Raw genomic sequence first — 11,064 nt, forward strand, 5'->3', positions numbered from 1 at the left:
AATAAATTTACAGTCAACGTGGACAAAATTGTTGGTACCATTCTATTAAAGAAAGAAAATCCCTGAAATAATGTAAAAGTGACAAAAGTAATAATAAATAAAACTGTCCTCTATAAAAATTAGGGTGGAAATAATTTGACCATAGGGGCATATTACAGAGAGTTTACTCAGGGGATTAGGATTAAACAAACATAGACAAACATGTTACAGGTAAAGGCTTTTGAAGTGGCCTTCTTTAAAGCCTAATTTATATGGATCTGTGGAAAGAGCTGGAACATCGAGTCTGAAGAAGGCCCCCTTCAAACTGAGACCAATTTTTATTTATTAAACAGGGTAATATCTGTATTTGCTGCAACTTATACATACAGAGGGACACGAATCATTTGATAAAGTCCCAGAGTGCTTTGTCTAATCGATGTGATTAATGTTTGAAAGGTTAACCGTGAAGTTATCGAAATAAAAAAGAAAATCCAATTTTAAATTCAGGATTATACACTAGAGTACCTACGTTACATCACACCGCTCATGCGCTGACCTTCCTGTTAAAGAAACTCTATTACCCATAATGCCTTGAGAGCGTATCCGCGCCTGCGCTCTTTATTGACACTGTGGCTCTGCTCTGTCTTCTTCCTGATCTCTAAGTTTTTACTGTTTGACTGAGAAGTTGAACAAGTCAGAGAAATGTCTTCAGCACAGACAGTAAGTGACTCAGTTTAATGTTTTATTTGATAACAGTAACCTCACGAGAATTCAGTTTCTAAATAACGTTATCGCTACGTTAGCATCTTAACTACCTCTCTCTTCCTGCAGCAGCTCTGTCACACACAACAAACCGGCTAAAAACATCTACATGCTGTTAATTAAACTCTTGTTTACCGCCAGTGACCTTTTACAACAATTCATCATATTATATAACTAAAAACGTTTTATTCGTTGAAACAAGAATAGGAGGTTTAGCAAGAAAACATAGCCCATAACAAGAAAGGTGTGACTCTAGTTCACGCCTTGTGCTGTGACAGATGACATAGTTGTGAATTAAAATAGTCTGTTCATGTGATAGAATAAATATATCTAAAAAGCAAATAAATAAAGAAACAGACTTCACTCACCCTTTAGTGCAGGTTTGCAGATCTGTCTGTGAGTAGTGTTTAGCATCACTTAGCTGAAGATATTAAAAGTTAAGGTTTATTTTAATTTTAATGATAGGTGCTATTTGATGTTATGTCAACAATACTATCATATCAAATAAAAACCAACTATCACAGCATGTATGGTAAAATACATGCTGTGATAGTTGGTTTTTATTTAATATGATAGTATTGTTGTTTTTTAGGGACTCGCATGATAATGAAATAGCCTGAGGTTTCACCTAAGTGAAATCTAAATTATCTGTCTATAAATGACAAGAAGTTGAAATCCCTAATTTTGATGTTAAGTTGTGATTATTGCTGGTATTTAGCTTCAACTGTGTGTCTCAGTTTTCAGGTAAAGACCAACACACGCGTGTCTCTGTTAAATCTAACCCTGGATTCCTTGAGCGATTAAGTGAAACTGCTGGAGGGACTCTCGTTGGTGTCGGACTGTTTTTCCTCTCAATTTATATTCTCTTCACCAATGAGGTAATTAACACCAGTTCATTTGAAAAGTGTTGCCTTTCAGTGCATCACATCAAAACGTACACTTATATACGTACTCAGGGTTAAGTTACTCGGTTAACAGCAGATTAACATTAACAACTGTCTTCCTGCTCAGGGACGTGCACTGCAAACAGCGTCTTCCCTGGATGAAGGTCTTTCTCTGGTTGTGTCGCTGGGGCCTTACGCCAGCCTCGACCTGCAGAACAACAACCGCTTAGTTCACTTGTCGGAAAAGCTGCACACTACACAGGTGATTATTATTCATTCGGTTGCAGTTTCAGTCCTCTGTTTGGTTAACCTGCTTCCCCCACTAACATATTGATCATAATAAACGACTAAAGGTATAATTCTGGTCTGGACAAGAAGAAACAGTTTATTATTTAACCACATCTGGACCTGAAACAACTACATATTTCTTGCCTTAGTTTCTATTGTTATATTAAAGCTAAAATCTGTTACTTATTTTTCTTACAATGCAATTGAACTTTTAAAATAGTATTGTATTGTTGTGCAGTTATACAGTATGCAATTTGCTTGATGTTATGTTGCCTTCGGCATTTGGAATGAAACAATCAGTTAAAAAAAACAAACCATACGAGTATGTAGATTGAATAAATCTAAATGTGGATGCAAGAGATCACGTGATACAAACAAACAAAGCAGGAGAAGGAACAGGAAAGGAATTTTTTTGTACATGCAAAATTCGTGTTGACAGACCTATCTGTGGACATACTAAATATACTGTATTATAGAATTTTAATTAATGTCAGCAAAATACTGTATTTAAACCCTATAACAATACCTATGCTTTGTTTAAATCACATGGCACTTTACTGTTGCCTGAGTAAATAAAAAAAAGTTTACTTATTTAACACATGAGTTTAAATACTGCACATAATGAGCCACCTGTCAGCCACAAATCGTTGCACATAAACTACCAGTTAAAACTTTACTCAAGTGTGTTCTTATCTACACCAGCTAGATTCTGTACACTCTCGAATAAGCTTATACTGAAATGTGTTTTGTGAGAAGTTGGAACATGTTGTTGTCAGACATCAGCAGTGGTTGATGACGTTTAGAAGTGTTACTTCACCTACTTAATATATCTGCACCTGTGTCTGTGTAGCCCCTCCATGACCCCAACTACAGAGTGGCGGTGCAGGCAGTGAAACTGAAGAGGCAGGTGGAGATGTATCAGTGGGTGGAGTACCAGGAGAGCAAGTGAGTTGGTTGTCTTTAAGTCAACACTCAATGTGCAGTCAGATGTGACGAAATATGAGTACAAAATATTATGAGATTGAAGGCAAATTAGTTTGTTATTGTATTATTAATTTTAGGGATTACCAAGAGAACGGTGAAACCAAAACCGAGACGACGTACACCTACAGTGAGTTGTTTTTTCCATACACACTGTAACCTGGTTGGTAACAATGTGATGGGACCTGCTTGACTCTGGTTTGCACGTTTTTTCTATTTTTCCATGTTGCTCATGAAATTGTGTGATTCCTTTTTTTTTTTAGACACAGAGTGGAAATCAGAGTTGATCAACAGTCGTAATTTTGATAAGGAAATCGGTCACCAGAACCCAAGGTACTCAAGCACTTGTAAGATGATTCTGTATTGTCTTGTGGTATTTGTGTTTGTTTGCACTTCATGTTTGATTCAATCTTTGTTTCAGTGCTATGGCAGTGGAGAGTGTGACGGTTGTGGCTCCTGAAGTCAGAGTTGGGCCTTTCGTCGTGTCTAAAGGTATCTGTCTAACCCATCGGACATAAACACACCCAAAGCTACAGTTTGTCAAGCTGTTGAGATTCACCCTCTGATTTCTTGGTGATCCTCAGGTCTGGTGGACCAGATAAATAACTTCCAAACCCTGAGATTAAGAGAATTTTCTGCTTTTAACTTGGACCCTCTTATCACCATTCATGATGATTATTTCTATCACACTCCATCCCCGCTCAAACCGGAGGTGAGAACCAGGATGTGAATGTTTGCCACAGAAATCAGCTGTTGCCATCTTTTGTGTAATATATTCTGCGCTTTTGCACTTACTGAGATATGTCATTTGGGGGATTCTTTTCAAAAGGTTGGGGATGTCCGTGTGAGATTCTCCTACGCTGGACTGAGTGGTGAGACGTCTCACCTCGGCCCAGCGCAGACTGTGAGTTCAACTCAGTTGCGGTGACACATCAGTGCATCATTGACTTTGAACATTTTTTTCCTTGTGTCCTTACTAATATGTAATATATCAGTATGACGATATGTACTACATATAATACACAGAATATACTGAGCTGTTGGTATTTAGAACACTTATAAATATTTTGGTCCTTCATAGGATGCATGAACATTTTTTTTACACACATTGCTTTCAATGCAGTGTTTGATTAGTTTTAGCATTAATTGTTTTGGTCTATAAAATATGTTTAACCTATGTTAAGATTTAACAGCCAGAGCTGGTAATTAACAAGTTAATCTTAAATTGTGGTCTTGGTGGTCAGATGCTGATGACTTTTATCCTGGTTTTCAGGTCAGTATTGTGGCCATGCAGAGAGGCGACAAGCTGATGCCTTTTAAAACTAAGTCAGGAGACACTTTGGAGATTCTGCACCTGGAGGAGCTGTCTGCTGAGGTCAGTGTGGATTCTGTCCAATGTGGCTGTAATTCATTTGTAAAAGAGGAAAAATAAGTCTATAATACCTATGTCAACATGTGTGGCTAAAGAATGTTACAGTACTTAATGCTGTTGTTTGTTTTCTGTAGGAGGTTTTTGAGAAGGAACACCAGCACAACAAAATGAAGACTTGGGGACTCAGGGCTGCAGGCTGGGCCCTCATGTTTATTAGCATTCAGCTGACCATGCGCATCATCTACACACTGGGTAAACACACGCTCTCTACCACTCAATACACAAGTTTCATTCATTCTGCATGTGTTATTTATACTCCTGTCTGTTTTGTGCCTGCAGTGGACTGGGTTCCTCTTCTCAGAGAGCTGGTGTCGGTGGGGCTGAAGATCTTTGCTCTGTGCGTCTCCTGCTCTCTGTCTCTCATCACTATCGGAGCAGGGTGGCTTTTTTACAGACCATTAGTGGCAGTAGCTCTCGGTGCACTAGCACTGCTTCCAGTGTTTCTCACTCGCTCAGGACTTCCAGTCAAGAAAAACGAGTGACTAGTGAACTGATGATTATCACAACAGTTTTTGATGCCATCCATCAAAGGTGTGAGACTGATACTCTACAGGTTTGGAAATGCTCTCTTAGGTTGAACAGACTTACCAAAAACTGTCCTGTTACAAAAAGGTGAAAGTTAGCAGTTGCATTCAGACAAACAATGCAAATCCTCACTGCGTTCTCACTTAATTTCATGTTGCTCACAATGGGCAATATGGAATTACAGCTAACAAATGCTAAAGGTACTGCTGTACATACAAAGCCCTGCAATAGATACATTTTTTTTGTGTTGCATTATTATAAAAAAAAAAAACTGAACTATTCTTTTATGTAAAAAAAAAAAAAAAAAAACACTGATGTCTAAAATTGTATTTGTTTTAGCTCAGTATTACTGTGACTTGAGTCCAAGTTGCTTCTTCATATGTTCTTCGTTTCCAATTTGGTGGCTCTGTTTGAATTTTCTAAATACATTATCAAGTATTCGATCTCACCGGGGAATTGTTCAGTTTGGGACTGAATAATTTGAGGTTTAATTTAGAATAAAGTTTACACACTCCTCACTTGGAAAATTGATGAATGTCAGTGCTTTGTCAAACCACTCTTTTTTTTCCTGACAATCTTAATACCAAAGAACTGTGGATTTTGTTATCTTTTTGTTTGTATGCCGTTTATGTTAAATAAAGCACATTGTGAGATATATATGTTTTTTGGCTTATGTTTCCAGTGGAGGTCTGCAAGACGGACTGGACCTTTAACAACATTAACTTCTTGCAGAAATATCCCTAGTGGCATAAAAAAAAGATCATAAAACTAATAAACTTAAAAGAAAAAGTCTAAAAGACCGATATATGTGGCACAAAGAATTATTTGACTGTGGAGTGCTGCTTTTTACTGATGTTCTGGAAAAGGTGCTGTTCTTAGACAGTATTAGAAATAGTCCTTTAGAGAGCCCAATCAAGTTGCAAAGATAGTCCGGTTACTCCATGATCACACAGCCATACCAGCACTTGCAAGGTTTGCTGTGTCTCTCACACAATCTAAAAAGTATGGAAGAGATGTCAGGAGACGGGCTCCACCAGGTTTACACTGAGCACGACAGTTGTGAAACAGCCTTGAAATGCTTTAACATCACCGAATGTGAGCTGTGTGGTGGTGGGACAGTGATGACCTGGGGAAGCATGTCCAATTCATGTACCACAACAGACAGTCCAGGAGCTCACTGATGCCCTGATCCAGGTCTGGAAGGAGATCCCGCAGGACATCAGCTGACCCCTCTGGAGCATGGGGTCAGGGGTATATACTCTCCACCTGGCTCTCAGCCATCTGGACAACAAAGACTCATATGTTCGAATGCTGTTCATAGACTTCAGCTCAGCATTCAACACCATCATTCCCCAGCAGCTGATTGGGAAGCTGAGCCGACTGGGTCTGACCACCTCCCTCTGCAACTGGATCCTGGACTTCCTGACTGGGAGACAACAACATGTTTGTCTTGTTGCCGTTTTATGTAGCACCATGGTTCTGGAGAAACGTTGTCTCATTTCACTATGTACTGCTTCAGCTATATGTGGTTGGAATGACAATAAAGCTTCTTGACTTGACTTGACTTGATATAGACACATGGGGGTCATTCACACTTCCGAATCACGAGTTGGACAACTTGGTCTGCGGCTTCAATTCTTCACTTTGGTTTTCAGTGACCCTCCACAGGTCCCGCTGTCATTTTGCCCTGAACCAACTAAACAATGTACATTAGTAAAGATTTTTCTATTTAAATAATTAGTTCATCATAGATGATTTAAGTCTTCTCTTAATTTTTTTTGGGCAATGCAATTAAAAACTGTCATTTTTAACTTTCAGATATCAGCCTCATAAATCCTGTCAGGCTTTATGGGTGAGATAGTCAGAGTGGTGTTTATTAAAGGCCAGCTATGTGCATCTGAGTCTGAAACCCGACTGCTCCAAACTCTGAAACCAAACTGGCTGCAACACTGAAAATGTATTGACCGATCCCTGCTTAAATATTTTACTCTGTATCCTTAGTGGTACTATAACTCACCAGGTTCAGTATATTTTAGTGACTGACAAGTACATAATGCAAATTATCAAGATTCTTACAAAGTAATTTATTACACAAAACACTAAGTTTCCATTTGCATTTTAACAAAATGAGTTTCCAGTCTCATATTGTGCATGTGGTTATAATGCACATAAGATTTGTTTATGAAGCACACAAACAAATTTTGACTTCATGTATGCATCAGTTCAGTAAAATAATTAAAGGATTGGTCACAGTGTACAGGTACTACACCCTGGCTGTGGAAACATTCCTCAGATCAGCAGACAGGGATTAAGCACTTAACTGTAGTTGGCAGGTGAGACACATCAGGTCCCCTGGCTGATCTCTTTGACTACATGGGACATGTTGATAAAGGAGGTTTCATTATGGCAAATTTACTCATGTTAAAGTACAAAAATGTATTTTCCATAACCTCAAAATTGAATACTGACAGAACCTGACTACTTTTGCTTAAGACAAAAAAGTAAAAGCAATACACCTTTAGTAAAAACTGGGGAGAACAGTCTTTTGTGTGGGTGTGTTTGGGGGTTGGTTTGACCTAATGCTCCTTCCCCTCCCTCCCCCCGTAGGAAGCAGTCCTCATGCCCCCGTTTACAGTAGGACACATTTACTGTTCTTCTTCCCCCGCCTGGCCTGTAGTGCAGCTCTGGTCGCCATCTCAAACACTTCCCTCACGCCATCCTTTGTTTTTGCAGAACACTCCATGTATCCAAAGGCACCGATCCTGTTAGCCATGTCCCGTCCATCCTCTGGTTTCACAGGTTCCTTAAGAAAAGGTCAAGTTTAGGAAACATGCATTCACCAGTAGGAGACTGTACATGTGTTGGGAGTGTTTTCTAACGTTTTACCTGCTTCATTTTGGCGAGTTCCCTTCGGGTGTGCTCATCGTTACGCAGGTCCTTTTTATTTCCCACCAGTATAATGGGAACATTAGGGCAGAAGTGTTTCACTTCAGGGGTCCACTTCTCAGGAATGTTCTCTGAACAACATGACAAAGGACACAATCAAGACTGTGTTTACATTCAGGTAAGTAACCCGGTTACAAAACATCTGTGTATGTACAAGCTGCTGAGGACTAAACTGATTTCTCCTCTACATTATTTTGGAAGCATCGTTCACTGATTTTAACTGTATAGTGACACTGCTCCCGGCTTTTTTTCTTTTTTGGTGTGTGTGTTGGTGCATGACAGTTAAATGCATTCAGTTAGAACAACAGTTACTTTCATTATCGATTCATCTTTAGTTGTTTGGTCTGTAACACATCCAATACTGTGAAAAACGCCCACTGCAATATTCTTTAGACCAAGGTGACATTGCGCAAACGTCTTGTACAAAATCCAGAGAAGAGACCAAATTCTCAGAACTGGGAGGCTGTAACCAGCAGTTTTCGTATTCTTCTTGAAAAATGACTTCAACCATAATCAAGCAATTATCAAAACAGTTGCCCATAATTTCCATACATCAACTAATTCCAGCAGCTCTAGACTGTAGGGCAAAAGTAGGGTGTGAACAGACAGAGCTGTGTCATACTGTATATAATCACCACAGAAGGAGTCTGCTAAGAAGCTTCTGCATCATTCAAAAGATGTGCCATTTACTGTGCATGGATGATTCTTTAAATTTATTTATTAGAGATATTTCATAACCTCTGGCTTGTCTTGTCTGTATCTTGAGTTACCAGTTAATTTAAACCTTACGAAAAACCCTGCTACTTTCCCAACTCTGTTTTTTAAACAAATCCCTTGGTCACATTCAGATGAAACTGGCAAAAACAGATAAATGTACCATAAACATTACCATACAAGGCAGAGCTCTTGATTACTACTTACCAAGACTGTCAGGACTGTCGATGGAAAAGCACATGAGAATGACATCAGTGTCTGGATAAGAGAGTGGACGCAGTCTGTCATAATCTTCTTGACCTGCTGTATCCCAGAGAGCTAACTCAACCTGCCAAAAAAGTTCAGTTTATCAACCACATGCAGCAAAATCATGTTCGAGAGGACACGACACCGACTGAATATGTGCAGACACACAAGACTTACACATACAACACATATAACGACTGAAGTACAAAGTTTGGATATGAAGATACAACAGAAAAAGTATTAATTCCCCTGGTAAGTTCTATCCTTTTGTTTAAAACAGTCACTCAGGTGATCTCCATTTAAACTACGTGACATCTTTAACCAACTAGTTGCACCAGAGTTACTTTAAAAGGGGTGAACACCTGTGCAATCACTTATTTTCTATTTTAGCTATATGTAATTATTTAACTTTACTTTGCAGATATTTGTTCACTTTTTTGTACAATTTTGTCAACAAAGTCACAGTAAATGACCCACACGTTAAGTGATAGAACAGAAGATTCCTCTTTGATTTCAAATTTCTTTTACAGTATGTCTTTGTTAAATACTTCTATATTCAACAAGCCTTTAATCAATCTAAATGCTCAAGATAAACAAACATGACTTATTTTAAAAAAAATCAAGTTGCATACAAAGTTGGGCAAGTTAGAACAATGTCGTTTCTGGTGTGACACAGAGCAGCCAAATTAATTATACCTGTTTGCTATCAACTTCGATGTCAGCGACGTAGTTTTCGAAGACTGTGGGCACGTAGACCTCAGGAAACTGATCCTTGCTGAACACGATGAGCAGACAGGTCTTTCCACAAGCTCCATCTCCCACTATGACCAACTTTTTCCTGATTGCTGCCATAGCTGCAGCAAGACACAGAGAAAAAGTAGAGATTACAACATAACACTTTATCTATGACACCTGGGAGAGACATTTTATTGCATGCAGGCATTGTGCAATAACTACAACCAACAAGCCTGTGGGAAACGATGAGCAGCCACCAATCCTTCAGCTGTGTTGACACAACGCCAAAACCGTCTGAAACCAGCACCCGAGGCAAACTATTTAGCTTTCTGTGGCAACATCAACACCAAGGCTGTTTATTGTGAGTCAGTGAACCACACCGTAGCTTTATACGGGGAAGACACTTGAACAGGAGAAAAGACTGAAGGCCCACATTTCCTCAGTGGGTCTTGGGTTAAGTCAGAGTAGGAACGATGATACATTTCCGCTCTCCTGTTTCTGACCCACCCCGGTATCAAAACCTGACAAATTCTTCCCTTACGCGTTTGTCCCTCATCCCGATTACTCACCGTCTAAACTCTGATGAAAATGAACACGTTGATAGCTGCCACCAATATCAAATTCAGAATCGCTGCCGTGTTGGCTGACCTACATTTTAGCTAGCTAGGAAGATGCTCTGTTTACAAAGAATTGACGCTAGCTACTGTAGCTGACTAACCAGCTAGCGGCAGCCGGATATGTGGCTAGTGCGCTAAATTACATTTTTATGGCTTTATTCAAATGTGCTGAAGAAAACGTGAGCGTTTCTTATCATATAATTAATTTGGTGCCATCGCGATGTTTGCTGTGCCTTTTTAACTACCCAGGCAAACCTCGTATTTTCCCTTTTATCAAAAACCGGTTCGGCTAGCTAGCTAGCCAGCTTAGCTTAGCCCAACCTAACGGAAGTCAATGCGACTTTATCGGTTCGTTAGCTAGTGGAAAATATAGGTTAACCAAACACATTTAACAAGGTTACTGCCAGTAAAACGACCTGGTGAGAAACCGCGAATGCACTGTGGATGTAAATGTTACTTTCGTACCCAGTGATTGGTTTGAAATCTATCCAAATGATCTCCAAGTAAAGCTTTGTTGGCCGTCGCTGCTCCCTGACTGCGCTGCTGCTGCTGCTGCTGGAGGATTAACAGGAGGGAAGTGGCCGAGGGGGTGGGGAGACAACAAAACAGAGACCCGGAGACACAGACAGCTAGTGCAACACTAGGTTTTATAGTAATATTAGTAGGAGTAGGCATGGATGCAAGTATTAATGTTACTAGTCTCAGTATATTATATGATATTATATGATATTATATGATATGAAGATGAAGGCTGCTTTAGTATGAGATGGAGTGAATTTAACTAACTTACTAATTGGTCTGATTTAACTCTTGATTAAATTGCTAGTGTTTTTAAGATTTCAGAAACTTTTAAAACGTTTATTAGGAGACATTAATAATGCTTCTTTTTTCAAATGTATAACATTTGAGATGCTGGAACCATCAAGTATATTTGCATGCAATATTACTTAAACAA

The 11,064-nt window shown here is 39.2% G+C and overlaps 2 protein-coding genes across 2 annotated transcripts; one reads left to right on the forward strand and one right to left on the reverse strand.

Moving 5' to 3' along the window:
• The first annotated feature begins 580 nt into the window (after positions 1-580).
• Positions 581-5,508, forward strand: LOC113154242 (transmembrane protein 43). The gene is made up of 12 exons (XM_026348331.1): positions 581-699; positions 1,479-1,619; positions 1,753-1,887; positions 2,764-2,858; positions 2,975-3,024; positions 3,158-3,227; positions 3,316-3,386; positions 3,479-3,606; positions 3,724-3,798; positions 4,168-4,269; positions 4,401-4,518; positions 4,606-5,508. Exons 1-12 carry the CDS (start codon positions 682-684, stop codon positions 4,806-4,808), a joined length of 1,206 nt encoding a protein of 401 aa, XP_026204116.1. The 5' UTR covers positions 581-681; the 3' UTR covers positions 4,809-5,508.
• Positions 5,509-6,907: 1,399 nt separating this feature from the next.
• Positions 6,908-10,711, reverse strand: LOC113154257 (transforming protein RhoA). The gene is made up of 5 exons (XM_026348354.1): positions 10,575-10,711; positions 9,454-9,611; positions 8,719-8,839; positions 7,738-7,868; positions 6,908-7,654 (listed from the first exon to the last, which is right to left on the reverse strand). The coding sequence occupies exons 2-5, from the start codon at positions 9,607-9,609 to the stop codon at positions 7,481-7,483; spliced, it is 582 nt and encodes a 193-aa protein (XP_026204139.1). The 5' UTR covers positions 9,610-9,611; positions 10,575-10,711; the 3' UTR covers positions 6,908-7,480.
• Between the last annotated feature and the right edge of the window lie 353 nt (positions 10,712-11,064).

The sequence above is a fragment of the Anabas testudineus genome, chromosome 5 (assembly GCF_900324465.2).
Source record: "Anabas testudineus chromosome 5, fAnaTes1.2, whole genome shotgun sequence".
Classification (NCBI taxonomy): Eukaryota; Metazoa; Chordata; class Actinopteri; order Anabantiformes; family Anabantidae; genus Anabas; species Anabas testudineus.